The sequence below is a fragment of the Hemiscyllium ocellatum genome, chromosome 26 (assembly GCF_020745735.1).
Source record: "Hemiscyllium ocellatum isolate sHemOce1 chromosome 26, sHemOce1.pat.X.cur, whole genome shotgun sequence".
NCBI lineage: Eukaryota > Metazoa > Chordata > Chondrichthyes > Orectolobiformes > Hemiscylliidae > Hemiscyllium > Hemiscyllium ocellatum.
The window spans coordinates 40,501,257-40,519,356 of NC_083426.1; the positions used below are offsets into that span (position 1 = coordinate 40,501,257).

The following is an 18,100-nucleotide window of genomic DNA, read 5'->3' on the forward strand; positions in this document are numbered from 1 at the left end:
CTTTAACTGATCACTACAAGCAAAGTACTGACTGTACCATCATATAAAACCAAGAACCTCAGGTGCTGGGAATCCGAAACTAAAAGAGAAATTGTGGAAACAGCTTAACAAATCTGGCAACATCTCTGCAGGGGAAGAAATCAACATTTTGTATCCAGTGACATTTCATCAAAACTTTGCTTGTTCATTTTTGAAGACAATGCACTCACTAATCTGAGTCAACCTGTTTGATTTCAAATTTAAACAAAGCGTGGCTGTTAATTGACAATCAGCATTAATAGGCATGTTCTCCATGAAAACTGTTTTATCAATTAGAGTCCACTTGCTAACTTGCATGCAGTATAAATGTTAGGTTTCTCCTAGAGTTTGTATTCTTGCCAAATATCCTGATAAGTGTAAGACGAGTTAATGGTAGTTGTCTTTTCGCTAGGATGGGGGATTTCAAGAGTACAGGGCACATTTTTAAGGTGAGAGGAGAGAGATTTGAAAAAGACATGAGACAAAATTTTTAACACAAAGGATGGTTCGTGTGTGGAATGAACTTCCTGAGAAAGTGGTGGATGTGGGTGCAATTACAACATTTAAAAGACATTTGGTTAGATGCATGAATAGGAATATGGGACAGGACCAGGCAGGTTAGACTAGTTTAATTTGTGTTTATGTTCGACATGGACTGGTTGGACTAAAAGGAATGTTTCCGTGCTGTATGACTCTATGAAAAGCTAAGACAAAACATGTCCTTTTGTAGCAAAAATCATATCTCAGATATTGCATAGCTGGATCATGTATGAGACAGCTATGAAAGGGTGAAGCTATAGAACTCATTAAGAATAAAGAATATAAGTCAAAAGCCTAAGTACAGCATAACTTGGAGCTGTTGTAAATTAGCATGTATGGAGTGGCGGTGGTGTAGCACTTTTGGACATGGGTAACACAGATTTGGTTGACCTCAACTTGACAGTGCAGGACTTTGGAGGCCAACCAAGAATGCCCTCAATCCATCAGGTTGTGTGTAAGGATTTAAGCAGATGTTCTGAAGCAGGAGTGAAGTCAGCTAACATTGAGCAGTAACTTAATAGTGGTAGTTAAAATTATGAAGTGTTTTGATGTTGAATAGATAAGAGATTGTTTACGTTCATAGGGGAAAAGCATAATTAAAGGTCATCATTATAATAGTCACCAACCCATAAGGAATTCAGAAGAAACTTTATCTAGGGTGATGAAAATGATGCAGTTCATGGCAGCATGTGGATGAGACATATATAGGACTTTAAACTTAATAGTGGGGTTTGGGTGGAGTTGAATGGAAATTATGAAATTAAAGGTAAAAAAGAAGGTAGAATTACAGGTTAGTGATGGAATGATTGTTAGCAGAAAATAAGAGGAAGGGACAGAATGTGTGAAATTCATATTGTACCAAGGAATCATAGAAGTGTAAGGAAATTTGATAATAGAACAAAAATTAAAGGCTTTGTATCTTAATCCACAAAGCATTCAGAATAAAATAGATGAATTGACTATGCAAATTGAAGTAAATGAATACATTCTCTGTCATTATGGAAACATGGTTACCAGGAAATCAAAACTGGGAATTTAACATTTGGGAAAGGTAGAAGGGATGTAAAAGGTGATGGGGTAGCACTGTTATCAAGAAATGAAATGAAGACAGTTATGACAGATGAGTTCAGAAAATGTAGAGTCCATTTGGCTGGAGGTATAAGAAAGCAAGGGAAAGGCGGCATTGGTAGTAGTGGTCAGACCCAATACAGTATAGCAGCCACTTTGTGGGAAAGGTTATAAATCAATATATAATAGGAACATGTATTGTGGATGGCTTTAATCTTACTGTTGATTGAGTTAATCAAATTAGAAAGGGTAGCTATGACAATAAATTCATAGAGTGCATCAGGGGTGTTTTTTAGAGCAATATTTCAGGGACCCAATCAGGGAACACAATATCTTCGATCTGATAATGGTAATGAGGTAGGTTTTAATAAATGACCTCAGAGTAAAAGATTCTATAGGAAGTAGTGATCATAAAATGATAGAATTTAATATTCAATTAGACAGTGAGGAACTTGAATAAGAAACAACCATATTTAACTTAAATAAAGGGAATTACAATGAAATGAGAGTAGTGTTAACTAAAGTGAACAGGGCAAATGGATGAGCATGAAAGAAAGCAGTGGCAGATTCTGAAGGAGGCAGTTCATGACTCCCAACAAAAATACATCTCATTAGGAGGAAAGATTCTGAGAGAGGGACAAACCAAACATGGCCAATCAGGGAAGTTAAGGAGAGTGTTATGTTGAAAGAAAAAGAACGTAAAAATGCTAAAATCATGACAGAGATAAATTCAGAATTCAGCAAACAAGCACCAATAAGATAATAAATACAGAAAATAAACCACGAGGGCAAATTCAAAAAGGGATAAAAGAAGCCAATAAGAATTTATTTAAATATACAAGAAAGAAAGAGGTTAAAATGAACAGAGGCACCTTAGAAAATGAATCTTAGAAAATAGGTGAACAGTGTTAGGGAACAAGGAAATGGCAGAGAAATTAAACAGATAGTTTGCATCAATCTTTATGGTGGAAGATACTTTGAACGTTCCATTAAAACTAAAGAAGACAGGAGATGAATTAAATTTGAAATGAAGAGCAAAAGAACAAAATATTACTTAAATCGAGAAAACAAAATGGCACAAAGGGACTTAGGGGTACCTGTGCACAAAACACAAAGCCAGCACACTGATGCAGCAGGTAATCAGGAAGGCTAATGGAATGCTGACCTTTATTTCAAGATATTTGGAATATAAGGGTAGGGAACTCTGATCAACTGTACAAGGTTCTGGTGAGATCACATCTGGAGTACTGTGAACAGTTTTAGGGGAAGATTGTTTCAGTAAAGCAAGTTTAAAAAAGGTTCACTTGGATGTTTGGAGGGATTGTCTTAGGAACAAGGGTTAAACAGGTTGGGAGTCTACTCACAGAAATTATGAAAAATGAGAAACACTTAGAATCCTTAAGGGCTTGACAGACTAAATGCTGAAAAGATGTCCCAGGAGGGAAAACAGTCAAGGACTGTAAGGAATAGTCTCAGAATAAAGAGGCATCAACCTAGGACTGAGAGGGTTAAGAGTCTTTGGAACTTCTCATCACAGAGAGTTGTGGTGGAGAGCAAGAGACCTTGTATATATTCAAGGCTGAGATAGATAGATTCTTGATCAGTAGGGGAGTTAATGGTTATGGGGAAAGATCTTCGAGTAAAAAGTGAGGTCTGCAGATGCTGGAGATCAGAGCTGAAAATGTGTTGCTGGTTAAAGCACAGCAGGTCAGGCTGATGAAGGGCTCTGGCCCGAAACGTCGAATTTCCTGTTCCTTGGATGCTGCCTCCTGACCTGCTGTGCTTTAACCAGCAACACATTTTCAGCTCGGTTATGGGGAAAGGGCAGGCAGATCAGTCATGATCCTACTGAATAGTAGAGCTGGCTCGATGGGCTGAAAAGCCTACCAGTGTCCCTAATTTTTATGGTCCTATGTAGAAAAATTCCTTTAGGAGCCCCTAGAAGTAATGATGCTGAAGGAGGATGAGAAGCCATTGCATAAGAATCTCTGGATACACTTAGGTAGTTAAGGAAGCAACCAAATGCATACAGTTTCACCCAGCTGGACAGTGGACAGGCTTTGGAAGGAGCTGTAAACATTTTGAGAAGAACAAGGAAACCCTTCATCATTGTCACATTCATATTATTTGAGCATTTTTGGTGCTTGAACACACTTTTTAGATAAAGTCACTTGAAGTCATGGTGAATGAAGTAGAGGTTGCAGATAAACCAATACTTTCCACACTTATAGCTACGGTACATAGATCGATTGGTAACAAATATTATTCAGAAACACAAACAACGAACAATCTGCTCTTCACATAAACGTGATCTTAGTGCTTTGTTAGTCACACCAGATTTGCTTTCTTTCAGAAACTGTAACTGAATGTTCTCTCTCTCACACACACAAAATACTACCTCAGAGAAATGTCCTTGTTTCTTTACCAATGCTTTATTGCCAAATAATCAAAAATAAATCAATTGCTACTTAAATAAACCTTTGTGTAAAATAGATTTTTTTTCAAAAAGTAACAGAACTTGAATAGATTATTCTCCTAAAAAGTGCTCAAGTTGGTATGTAAATAGTTACATACCATAATTTGAATAAAAGACCTGCAGTTACTAAAAAATATCGTTTGAAAGTAATATATCAATATTTATCCATGACCCAGCAGTTCAATTTTAACTTATCATTATCAGAAGTGATTACATTTTATGATCAAGTTCAGTCAAGCCACTTAAAGGTATTTTTTTGTCCAGTTCTGACTTTTGCGATGTTTCTTTCTACTGTTTGCATGCAATTAGCTTATTAAGAACAGCATATCAATAAGAGATTAAAATCTACTGGGCGAAAGTGAGGACTGCAGATGCTCGAAATCAGAGTCAAGAGTGTGGTGTTGGAAAAGCACAGCAGATCAGGCATTATGAAGAGCTTTTGCCCAAAACATCGATTTTTCTGCTTCTCTGATGCTGTCTGACCTGTTGTGCCTTTCCAGCACCATTCTCTTGACTTTGATATCAATAAGAGGTAGCAAGTTGGTCCCATGTAGTTTTTTTCCCCCTCCCCCCCGATACCAATCTGAATAAAATGCTGATAGATGTGGAAGAACAGATTTTGGCATCTCTTGTTCAACATTTTCAACATTAGGAAAACTAATAGTTTTAGAATAAATTTTGAGAAATATAGATTGGCTCCACTCATTGTTATACAGTTACATTACAATATAATTCAATATAGCACAGGGACACACCCTTCGGCCCACCAAGCCTCCGTAGACGCCTAATCCTTATTAAGGACCAGCACTTCTTGCTCATGCACGATTTCTTTCCCACTGCTTGCCTCCCGTTCATGTGTCTATCAAGATATGCTTTAAAAATTGCTAACGTGCCTGCTTCCCCCACTTCCACTGGCAGTGTATTCCAGGCACCCATCATCTGCAGTGTGATAAATATTCCCCGGCCTTCTTCTCTAAACTTTGATGTTGCATCACATCAAACAATTAGCCAGCTGCTTCTCTTGAAATCTGAATGAATTAATGCAGTCAATTGCAGAACAAATTCAAACCTTGTTGGATTGAGTAATATACAAATATGGTTCTATGCATTTTGCCAGCATAATGGCCGACTTTTTCTTCTGAATTCTTCAGCCGGATAACTTTGCCTGATCCCAGATTCTCTATGTTTCTGTCTAGCAAAAAAAATCCTACACTATCAAGTTTATAGACACTTGACGAAAAAAACATTTTTTAAATCAGTGGCATACTCTCAAGACATTGTTTCATTTCACATACATGTCAACTGAGCAAACTAGCTAAAGCTGACAAATAACTCCAAAAAGTTGATAGTCCCCACTAGGTTCACGACACAAAAACATTTCCTATTATAAGCTGAATATATGAAAACAAGTGGCTCACTAGCAGTGTAACAAGCTACAGGATTTCACAATGTTTGATCATCTGTATTGCAGAAAAATGAAGGAGGCACAAAAATGAAAGGTATTTCTAGGAAGGAATCTGAAACAAACAGCCTTGGAAAAGTCAGAACACATACATTTCAAATTTTAGCTTTTTTAAATTTGTAACTTTTTTTTAACCTCGAGAGAAAAGCTAAATCATTTTTAAATTTTGAACAGTCAACTAGATCACTCACTCACCCATAATTTAGTTTAATAGGTACTCTTATACATTCACCACCACCAGACATGCTGACAGAGTCACTACTCTTCCTGGACTACCGAGACACTGAATTCTATCCCACTTCTCATCTTTTCAGAGACACATTCATTATCTTACAAGCTTTCAGGTTTGTATTTGCAGCTTCCTGGTTGTCTCAAAACAATCGAACAAATCTATACCTTCCATCCAATCCTGTTGCAATTTATCCACCTTAACACTCAACCTGCGACTCTAATTAGTTCAGTTTAATCAGACCATAACCTTAACCACAACCCCCTGTTCAAGATGACATTCTTTTGCCTTCCCATACAACACCTTTCTTAACTCTAAGTATGCTGAATTTCTGCACACTTTTGATTATCCATTGCCTATATCCCATCCATTGTTGTCCTTCTAACATTCTGCTAGGTGAGGTGCTGGAAGGCTGTAGGTTGGCCAACATTGTGCCAATGATTAAGAAAGGTGCTAAGGAAAAGTCTGCGAACTATAGACCGGAGAACCTGACATTAGTGATGGGCAAGATGTTAGAAAGAATCCGGAGGGACAGGATTTACATGTACTTGGAAAGGCAAGAACTGATTAAGGGATAGTCAACATGGCTTTGAACGTGGAAAATCATGTCTCACTGACTTGACTGAATTTCCAGAAGCAGTAACGAAGAGGATTGATGAGGGCAGAGTGGTGGGTGTGCTCTATAAGGATTTCAGTAAGGCATTCCACAAGCTTCCTCATGATAGACTGGTTAGAAAGGTGAGATCACATGGAATACAGGGAGAACTAGCCATTCGGATACTGAACTGACTCAAAGGTAGAAGACAGAGGGTGGTGGTGGAGGGTTGTTTTTCAGACTGGAGGCCAGTGACCAGTGCCACAGGGATCGATACTGGGTCCACTACTTTTTGTTATTTATATAAATGATCTGGATGTGAACATAGAAGGTCTAGTTAGTAACTTTGCAGATGACACCAAAATTGGAGTGTAGTGGGCAGCAAAGAGGGTTATCTCGGAGTGCAATGGGATCTTGATCAGATGGGCCAATGGGCCAAAGAATGGCAGATGGAGATTTAATTTAAATAAATGTGAGGTGCTGCATTTTGGAAAGGCAAATCAGGGCAGGACTTGTACACACAATGGTAAGGTCTTGGGGAGTGTTGCTTAACAGAGACACTTTGGAGTGCAGGTTCATAGTTCTTTGAAAGTGCAGTCGCAAGTAGATAGGATAGTGAAGGAGGCATCAGGTCTGCTTGCCTTTATTTTGTCAGTGTATTGTGAATGGGAGTTGGAGAAATCATGTTGGAGCTGTACAGAACATTGGTGAGGCCACTTTTGAAGTATTGCGTGCAATTCTGGTCTCCCTCCTATAGGAAGGATGTTGTGAAAGTACTTGATCTGTTGTAAAGTGCTTTGCAATGTCCAACGGTCTTAAAAGCAAGATATAAATCCATATTCTTTCTACTCTATTTCCCTTGCCTATTAAATCAATTATATATTCAACAATATATATGACAGTTTCAATTATTTGAAGAGCTTTTTTCTGTAAAAGCTATTCTCTTGAAAACAATTATATATAATTTAACATTTTAAACCACAAGACTCACTGTCACTCAGAATAAATTCAACAAATTGCATTCGCACATCAACATTTATGCAATAGTGTGTTCCAAAACATTTCACAGGGGACAGATGAAAATTGAAGCAATGATATTAAGTCAAGTGACCAAAAACTTGGTTAAACAGTTTGATTTTAACAATCTCTTAAAGGAAGGCGAGACAGGGAGTGGGCAAAACAGAGACCATGGGAAAGAATCAAGAGATAGATAGGGAGAGAGAGATGGGGAAAATAAACAAGGGAAGAGAGTTCTATAACTTGGTTCATGATGAAATAGGAATAAAAGGTAATCATCTGAGGAGATCATTTTTCAAAACAGTTTAAGTCTGACAAAGCAGTATTTTCGCTAATTCCTCATAAGGAAGCTAAAACATGTATTTAGCTTACGTTTACAATTTCCAGTTCCCAGAGGTTTTTCACACTATCCATTGAATTATATCCACTGGACAAAAACGTCTGACTGTAATCCTGTAGTCCAAGTGATTCTAACCATGCTACGATTGAAGTATTGCTGTTTCCATCGAAACCAAATGGTTTAATCTGCAAACAAAATCAATAATCAGAATATATTTTCAGCTCAGCAGCTTTTTCAATCAAAGTTGTCTTAGCTGATAAAAGGTAACAATGATGTTCATCTGTTTCTAATTATTAAAAATAAAAGCATAAGAACTCCAGGAAAATGCTCTGAAATCTGGCTAGATGGTCCAGAGGCCGGCTGCACCATGAATTTTATGATTCATTTATTTCTCAATGATAAAGTGCTTAACCCTATAATAAGACAATGGTTCCTTAAAATGCAATGAATTTTAGCTCCTACAGATTCCATCATGAGTTTGCCGATTGATCAACTGGATCACAGATTACTTGGTTCCACTGGCATGCATATCATCCAAGATCCTTAACTTCAGTCACATTTCCTCTTCTGAATAGGCTGGCAATGAGTACCAAGCTCTTCAAGAACCAAAGAACAACTGACTTCATTAATGAAGAATTAAGTAAAGCCTCATGATGGGTTAAAACCATCTTTCCAAGTATTTTCCTGATGTGACCTCATTTTAATGCCTTCAGCTTTTTGTGATCCTACATCAAAAATTGGCAGAGTTGGGACAGTTTATGAAAGCGTAGCAAGGTGTGAAATGCTAAGTACTTGTTGCAGTTTAAATACTCAGTCACTAAATAGAAAATAAACTTTTTGTTACTTGCACTTCCCCAGACCAGCAAATAAAGAAAATGCTTGGATTTTTAAAAATGACACGAGTTGTATGTGCAAAGTTCTGGAGTACTAATATCACGGCAGATTTATTTTTGTACATCTGCTAAGTCCAAGGCAAGACCACTATATAGGCGGAGTTGGTTTCAGTTACCCATGGCCCGAACATATTACATAGAACATTCCAGAACCAGGGACCGGGGCTGCCGGAGAAGTACGTTTCCCATTTATATGAATGGGTTCGCTACTATTCGCAGTTTCAGTCTTCCGCGGTAGGTCTTGGAACGTATCCCCCATGGCTATGGTGGGGGGAGGTGGGGGGGGGTATATATTTATTCCCCTACCAAATTGTGAGCCTTCACAGAACTGTCACTAACACAATGATCCATGTGATGACCTAATATAATTATTCATAGCAACACCAATTAACTTTAAAATATACAGTGTAATCTGCTTCAATTAACCTCAAATGAGTACCAATAATTTACAGAGCATTGAGAATTGCAAATATTTGGGATTTAACCAAAAATGTTATTCACCACCATCATCTTTCTTTTTCTTCCTTGTTCAAGAATTCTTTAATATGTCCTTTAATATGTCTTTTGAAAAGCTGAATGCAATGTGTTATCAAGGGATGAAGGCCTAAAACATCTGCATTCTCCCAGGCTATAGTTTTCTGCTCAGCACAATTAATGCAAGGCTGAAACCATTAAGTGCTGAGCTTTTCACAATTTATTGATCATAGGAAAAGCTAAGAGGTAAGATAAAACTTCACAAAATGCAGTCTTCAATTAGCATTTTGAAATCAAATCCAAAATATTTTCTCTCACAAGTGAGAAGCTAATTATATTCATTTCATAATCAGAGTTGCTAAACTCTTTTTTTTAAAGAGAACAACAGTATCCCCTTGGTCCTATTTTTCCTACTCAACTTCCACCCATCCAAAAATATATACATCTGAGTTAGCAATACAAATGCATTAAATTCTAATTTCTGAATTAAAATAGGAATCTTTTCAGCTCATTTTGTCCTCAGAATCATAACAGAGATTAAAAGCTCCTTTTTGATTTCTTTTCTCTTTGCAAACCTAGTATACAATTCAGGAGAGTCAGTAGATCAACTTGAGAACCCAGTTTTGAAGTGGTTTTTAATTTCCGGTAGCATACAATTATTTTGGAATTTAGATCGAAAACCCAACATTATGCTTCTGATTTAATTGCAAACACATGAGTACAACTCTATGTCTTGTCACTCATTCCAATGGAGCTATAAATTGAAGTGAAGCTACAGATTTAAGGGAGGTTCTGGCACGAGAAACAGTGGTATTGACTACTCTCCAATGGAACTGTTGATGTAAACCTTCGAAGTTCAAAGGGCATAAGAGTAATTTATCCAGAAATTTCTAATTTTAGTGTAATAGTTACATTTATCCATAAACACTTAATTGAAAGGATAATTTTTGTACTAAATATTGTCACATGGGAAACAAGTACATCAAATTCCCTTGTTGTTGCCCAGAGTAAAAAAATGAATGAATTCTAATAAAGCTGAACAAGCTACTAAAGCAATGAAAACAACATTCAAATTTCCAATGTCATTCAAATGTAATAATGAAAAAAACTCAAGACAGAACCTACACCTTAACATGGTCAAAAACCTGTTCAGACCCAGACACATTTCTAACCGGAAGAACCTTTGAATTCCTAATCCACAGTTATGTAAAAATGAGAATTTGCAAAGTTGATATTGTCCTCCTTGGAACAGTTTAGTTTAAGAGGTGACAAGATTTCCAAGATAATGGGAAATGTTGATTGAATGAAATTCCTAAATGGTTGTCAATTCTTTGTGTACTAAGGACTATCCAGCGAGTGTTATCCAACTGAGGAATTGCATCCAATTTTGGACATTTGAATGGCTTTCGAAATTTGAATTTTTTTTTCATTGCTTCAGTAGCTTGTTGTGGGTTTTCAATGAGCAGAATTGTTGGGTACAGGTAGTGTGTTACTTGCTGCATGTACGTGAACTGCACCGGTTTCAATTCAACAAGATAAATGGCAGCCATTCTTTTATTATCTTCACTTGTGGGACATGGGTATCACTGGCTGGCCAGCATTTATCACCTGTCCCTAAGTGCCCATGACTGGTTAACTTCTCAGGAGAATCAGAATCAACATATCTGGGTTAAAATGTAAACAAAGGCTGGCAGCTAACTGTCCATCAACATTATCTGGTGTACTATCCATGGTGATACCACGACCAGAGTCCAATTGGCAACTAACAGGATTCTCCTCTCATTCATTATAAGTATTGGTTTTCCTGCAAATTGATAGTGAATTTTCTTCATGAGTGCAAGATGAAAAGCTTTGACAAATAATATTTCCCAGCAATACTTGAATTCTGTACTACCAAAAGACTATTTGCAAACCTAAGAACTGCAACAATTTCAATATTTGTTAGGAGAGGATCAAGACAACTGAATGGCAAATTGAATGATGATCTTTACTATTATAGATTAGGCTACTTTAATACCAAGTATAGAATTGTTACAATTCACTTGGATAGCACACTGGAAATTGAACCCCATTATTCCCAGAGTCATCACAAAAATTAGAAGATTTCACAAGGTACGCAACGTTCCCTGATTTACTTGACTTTCAGATCCTATCTGACAGAAAGCATGAACAAGAATAATAATAAGTAATTAGACTCTAGCTACAGGTGAACAGTTGTAAACCTTTGGCATGCGATATCACTAGTTAAAACGCTAATCTCCTTACATACAAAGACATAAAAATAAACAGAGTAAAATACTTTATGGCAGAGGGGGAGAATTGGAAAGGCAGGTCAGTCATCCTTGTTCCCAGGTTCTGTTATCAAGATGATCCTTTTGTCGCTTTTGCTGGTCAGAATGTTGCTTCAGTCATCTTTTTCTGTTTGCTTCCAATGGTTGATAAGAGAACCAAGGTGACCAATCACATAAAAAGTCTCTGATTTATCAGTTAAAAGTTACAGCTAACAATAATTGTTGCAGGAAAGATAAACCGGTATGTTTCAGGTTTAACCTTTAGATTTTAAATGGCAGAGAGCAGAGGGATTGCTCCTGCGATGGAGAAGAACTGAGCATGCTTCTTGTCTCCAGCTTCAAGCTGTTCAGAAACCTGAGAACCAATCTCACAGTTGTTGGCAGGCAAAAGGCTTCTGTCATCAATAACTGGGCACTAGTCCACAGAGCAATCAATTTTTTAAGCCATTGTACATGCCCTTGTACATGCCCTCAGATCAAAACTGCCTGCAACTCAACCTTCATTTGCTGCTTGTTCAAACAGTTGTTCACGTAATGCTTGAAATGGGTGCCAGGTTACTTGATTTCAAAACATACAGTCCCCTTTGCAAACACTGGTTTTAACCCCTTCTTTTATTTCAGTCTACAGATTTCTAAAACAAAACAAAACAAAATAATAAAAATGTGGTCCTTACAGAGTGCAACAAACAAAAAAAAAATCACATTCTGGCAAATCCAAAATTGGTTTGGAATAAAACAAAATTCTGAGCAGTACAAAAGCTTCACAGCAGCAATTCAAATACCTTAATGAAAATCAGGAGTAACAAAAGATCAACAAGTCTACACTTCCAAACTTATTCACAACTGCTTTCTTCTTTTGTAATTTATTTCTGTAACATTTTAAAATAGCTAGATAGCTTTTGAAAGTTTTATACATGACCGTTCTATATTTCCTTTTTCCATATGGTGTGTGGATTTGCTTCTTAATATAAATAAAAGATATGCAACAGGATATCCGGTCCAATGAGTGTGTGATGTTTATTTTCCACGTCTCCTTCCTTGTACCTCACCCTTCCTTTCAGTATATCTTTATATTTCTTTTTCTATCGTATACCTATGAATAAGGAACGAGAGTAGGCCACTCGGTCTTTCGACCTTGCTTCGCCATTCAATAAGATCATGGCTGATCTGCTTTTACCAACCTCTACATTCCTGCATATTTCTGATAACTCTTCCCCTTGGTAATCAAGAATCTATCCACCACCGCCTTAAAAATATTTCAATATTTAAAGATTCTGCATTCGTTGCCTTCCGAGGCAAGAAATTCCAAAGACTTTCAACCCTTAGAGAAAAAGCTTCCTTATCTCGGTTTTAAACGGACACCCTCTTATTTTTAAACTATGAGCTGTATTTCAATATTCTCGTGCAAGATGAAATACTGTATCAATACCCTATCAAGTCCTCTTAGGATCTCATATCTTTCAATTAAGTCTGACTCTTGTAAACGCTAGACAATACAGGCCTAGCTTTCATAAGTACGGAGACCAGTACTGTATTCAGTACTCCATATGCACTTTTGGATACAAGATACGTACTTGGCTTGTTTCTTCAACTTTATTCAATACTCGCTACGAAAGAGCAATGGAATAATTCAAATTAAGTAATACTATCATTAGAGAAGTGACTAAATTCATGCACATCGAACTCCAGGTCATGCCTTGGTCAGCACCGATACATAGAAGTGTGCATACCTCATTCAAATTGCAGACCGATAGTTTCCACACATATCCTGTAACAACCAGAAGAATTCAGAGTCTGACCAGCAATCAACCTGCTATTCCTATTTCTACCTTCTCTATTTCTTAAATTCTTTGACTGTCACTTATGTTTGCCTCACCTGGTCATCTCTTCTTTTACTTAAACTCACTTGCTTTCCACCTCATCACACACTATCCCTCTTATCTTTTCCTCTACCCCATTTTTTCTCTCCTCCTGTTATTCCTTAAAATCTGTTAACAACTCTGTTTTGCCAGTTCTCATTAAAGTTCAACAACCTAAGAATGTCAACTCTATTTCTCTCTCCACAGGTACTGGCTATCCTGCTCAGTAGTTCCAGAATTTCAGTAAAAGTTTTTCAACCTTAAAGCTACTTGACCATCCAATACCCTCCTTCTTTCAAAGATATCAGCTTGTTCCAAACGAAGCAACTTTTATTGGGTCTATTAAAAGATCCATTACATTCTGATGGTTGGTGGCCAATATAACCCCTAGCTTAGCTTGAGGAATGTGAATTTTGGACTTGAGACCAGTTCTGCATTCATGATTCAATAGTACACTTCTTCAGCTTTATTGGGGATTTTTAAAATTATTTTGGACAGATAAGGACCTCAAATGAAATAAACTGGTCCTAACACTTAGCAAAAGTTCTCCAAATCTCAATACTCATATTAGTGATTAAGTCAGGGCTTCCCAAAGTGGGAGAAAGTGAGGTCTGCAGATGCTGGAGATCAGAGCTGAAAACGTGTTGCTGGAAAAGCTCAGCAGGTCAGGCAGCATCCAAGGAGCAGGAGAATCGACGTTTGGGCATGAGACCTTCTTCAGGAAGAGCTCAAAGTGGGAGTCAAGATGCCAAATGGGCAGTCATGAGTTTCATGGCAGCAATGGTCGCCACAGAGATCTATACCCACTGCCTCCCCAACTCCCAAGCTCACTGGTCAAGTCCCACTAGCAGCAATCTCCCCTCCCAACTTTCAGTTATCACTAAGAGATTACAACAGTTTCCACATTTCAAGATGGGGTCACAGTGGGAAAACATTTCAGAAGCACTAGATGAAGATATATTGGCCAGGTGCTTAAAGTCAGACCACAGGTCATTCCCAGATATGTTTGGTTGAATATATTTTGACTTGTATTACCTTAAGTTTGTCCACATCAAAGAACATTTTCTGCATCTGAGGTTATTACAGAAGTAATCTTACACATCTAAGAATTCATTTCCTTTCTTCAATACATATACCTATGGAACTGTGGGCAACAAAAAAATAATACAACTTCTGCAGTCAACTGTTTAAACTATCGACAATTGCTGTGAATAGCCAGAACTCTTGAACAGCTAATTACAGTATACCAATGGTTACATTTTCCCAGTGAAAACAATTTCCATTTATCTCATCCCAATTCTGCTAAGATTCTTCCCAGTCTGATCAGAAAATTACTTAAGCATTTCATTATAAGTTTTTGAAAATATATATGAAGCTGTGTAGCAGAGTTTACATTTACTAGATGCTTCAAGTTTATTCTATGACAGGATGTGGGCATGGCTGGCAAGGCCATATTTTATTGCCTATCCTCAGTGTCCCTCAAGAAGATGGTGGTGATCAATTTTCCTGAACTGCAGTCCATGTGGTGCAAGTACACTCATAGTGCTGTTAGAGAGTTCTAGGACTCGGATTCAATGCCAGTGAAAAAAACAGCAAAAAATTCTAAGTCAGGATGGTAATTTCTGACTTCCAGATAAGTGTTTAGGGTGGTGATATTCACGTGCACCTGTTATCCTCACTCTGATACCTGATAGAGGTTACTGGTTTGAAAGGTGCTGCCAAAGATTCCTTGGTGAGTTGCTGTCGTACATTCTTGTAGATATTACACACTGCTGCCAATTGCATTGGCATTTGAGGAAGTAAGTGTTGAAAGTGGTGGATGGGGTAGCAATCAAACAGGCTGTTGAGTCCTGGATGGTGCCAAGCTTGAGTGTTGTTGGAGTTGCACCCATCTAGGCAAGTGCACACATTCCATTACATCCCTGACTTATCTATTATAGATAATATCTCTTTGAGAGACAGTGGGAAGTTATATACTACAGATTTTCACCGCTGGCCTGTTCTTAAAGCCAGTGTTTATATGGCCACACTAGTCAGGTTTCTGTTACCCACATTCATTACCTTATTCCCTCCTCAAATAAACTGATGAAGTTCGCACGTTATTTTCTTTAAAACAAAACTATGCCTCATAATACCTGTGCTGTTTACACATTTAATTCCAGCATCCTGCAGAATAGAAGTTCAGCATTTGCAGACTTGCTAGCTATCATTTAGCTGCTATGCTAAGGGTTTCAACAATGAAAACAGCACCACAGAATGACACAATCTCCGACTAGTACTTTTTCAATACGAACTAACATTTCTTAAAGCCGCATTGTAGACTGGTATCAATGTGGCTCATCAAGGCAGGAACCATGGATGCTGAACGGTCTTGATCATGAGAAAGGCCCCACAGCAGTCTCCTGGCAGTATTTAAATCACCCGTGATTAAACCAGAGTCTGGAAGGGGCAGACCAGAACTTCTGGTTCTCATTAATGAGCATCATCCAAGGCCATTCTGCATTTTAGAAGGGCCTTATAAATTTAACCTGCGTTTTCTGAAAGTCACCCGAACAACTATCAGTTTGCCCAGGCTTCTTGGAATGGTTCTTGTTATCTTTGCCTGATTGGAGATCCAGGATGAGGTGGTTTGGACTGCTAAAAGCCAACTTCCAACTCCCTCTCTCTTCCCCCTTTCCTGCCTTCACTCTTAGGCCCAACAACTGTCTGGGTCTTTAGGTGGGTGCAATGCCTGGCAGTGGGGTCATCAATGAAAACTACCTATCAAACTTTGACTAGCTGGGATGACACCTGCCACCGGTGACCTATTGGTGGCCATTTACAGTGCCTAAAGGGCACTGATTCCATTGGACTGCTTCAACAAAACAGACAGGTGTCCTTCACTAGCTTGCTGATCTGTCTGCCTCAAAATCCAGCTCAATATATTTGAATCTGAGGGGGTTTGCATGTAGTACACATGATAACTGTGACTGCATCTTACACTCAATCTCAAATAAGCTTACATTTCATAAGCTTTGAGTTAAGAAATACATGTGGATATATCATTTAGGGAATTTATAATTTTACACTAACAAAATGAATGCATTTAAGGGAGCAGAGTTTAAGAAGCTTTAAGTTTTAAGTACCTTTTGTTCCAACATAACGTGTTTCACAAAATCTAATAATTAATCTCACTCTAAACAGTGGGCTAGCTTTGGTCATGTAAATAAAAGATAACAAAAGAAGACCAAATCTATTATGATATTTGCAGTAAATTTCAAAGTGTAATCCTCTGCTGAAAATTCTAACATGCAAGTCTTATTTCAAACTACAGCCATAATATTCTTTGTTTACAGTAACTAATCACAAATATATTGAGAAACAGTTTTATTTTCTGAATTTTTATCATTAAGATTGATTTGTTAGTATAAGCACCGATTTCAGTCATTGCAAAATACTCCACTGAGAATCAAAATTATCGCTGCTCCTACATTCACAAGATTCTGGTCATTTTCACAAGAGACTGAGTTGGGCACTAAGGTCTTCAATTCACTACAACACAACTGCTGCTAGTTCTTCCTAAATACTCAATTTCTGATAAATGAGAATTGCTTTTAAACTGATTGGACGCCGCCAACTGATTAGCTCGTTTTATGGCTAGTCTGCATTTGGCATCACTGTACAATTGTTATGAATAAATGAAACTTCAGTGTATAAGTATGCAATTTACCTTATTCACTCATACACTTGTGTAATCTCTAATCTTAAATGGGTCCTCAATGATCTTTTTTTTGTTCTTTCCATGAATTATTTTCTTAAAAACTGTTTCCTTTTCTTTTGTTACAACTAAAGTATTTAAAAATACTTCCAAATCACATTCTTTTCTAATTAGCTTAATCAGGAGAATCCAATTTTATTTGGTTAATAAAATAGTTACATTGGCAACTATATAATAAAATGGAATATCATCAATATTCTTCCACACATGGTCACCTGATGTGCATTTCTATATTATTTATTGGGACTGTCTTGAATAAACCAATCCATTCAATAATAATCACATCCAACATGTTAATAATTTGTTATTCATTGTAAATTATGGAATTCTTATTTTATATTGGCTAGCTAGCATACATGTTTTTTATCGTATATATTTTTTATTGAAAAAGAGATTTTTAATACTACAAACAGTACAAAACCATACAATTCAAAGCAGTACAAGAAAAGAGCAAAAAAGAAAAAAACTAAACCTCACTTATGTACAAATACCTATATAGAGAAAACTAAATACACAAATAATAACAACTAACACTTAACACCTAACTAATGATAACATGGCTCAGTGAAACAAAACACCAGTTCTCAACCATCAAGAGCAATAATTTAAATATAAGGATATGTTCGTAATTCCTCCTCCCTGGATATTTGATTCATAAGACATAATCATTATGGCTATATAACAGCCTTTATTAGTGTGGCAGACAAATCTGTGTCTAGGTAGTCCAAAAAGGTCCACACACCTTAGATTTATGGTGCACCATACTTGTAAGAATATCCAAAGGGATATGCTCAATAACTATCTTACTCCAGCCCAACAAATCCAGGGGATTCTCAGACACCCAACAATGCAGAATATTCTTTCTTGAACAAAAGTAAGGATATTAAAAAGTTTTTTCTTATGTGCATCCAAAGAGAGTATACTGGACAGGCCAAGAAGAAGAGAGCATGCAAAATGTTAATCTGAAGTTTTACCTTTGGAAGTGAACGTGCAGCTTGAAGAATCTTGCGCCGATGTGCTGCTTCATGAATTCCAAGTTCTCGCAAGTCCTGTTCTTCCATTATGTTAGCCCCCTAGGGAA

At 37.2% G+C, this 18,100-nt stretch overlaps 1 protein-coding gene across 4 annotated transcripts in view; it reads right to left on the reverse strand.

The window, feature by feature from the left end:
- The window catches only part of LOC132828427 (ankyrin repeat and SAM domain-containing protein 1A-like), a 349,239-nt gene that overhangs the window by 54,080 nt on the left and 277,059 nt on the right, over positions 1-18,100 (reverse strand). For all 4 annotated transcript variants that reach the window (XM_060845537.1, XM_060845538.1, XM_060845539.1 and 1 more), the window contains 2 exons: positions 17,994-18,092; positions 7,778-7,930 (listed from right to left, as the gene is read on the reverse strand). In XM_060845537.1, the coding sequence (XP_060701520.1) occupies positions 7,778-7,930; positions 17,994-18,092 (252 nt within the window). The remainder of the gene's footprint in view (positions 1-7,777; positions 7,931-17,993; positions 18,093-18,100) is intronic.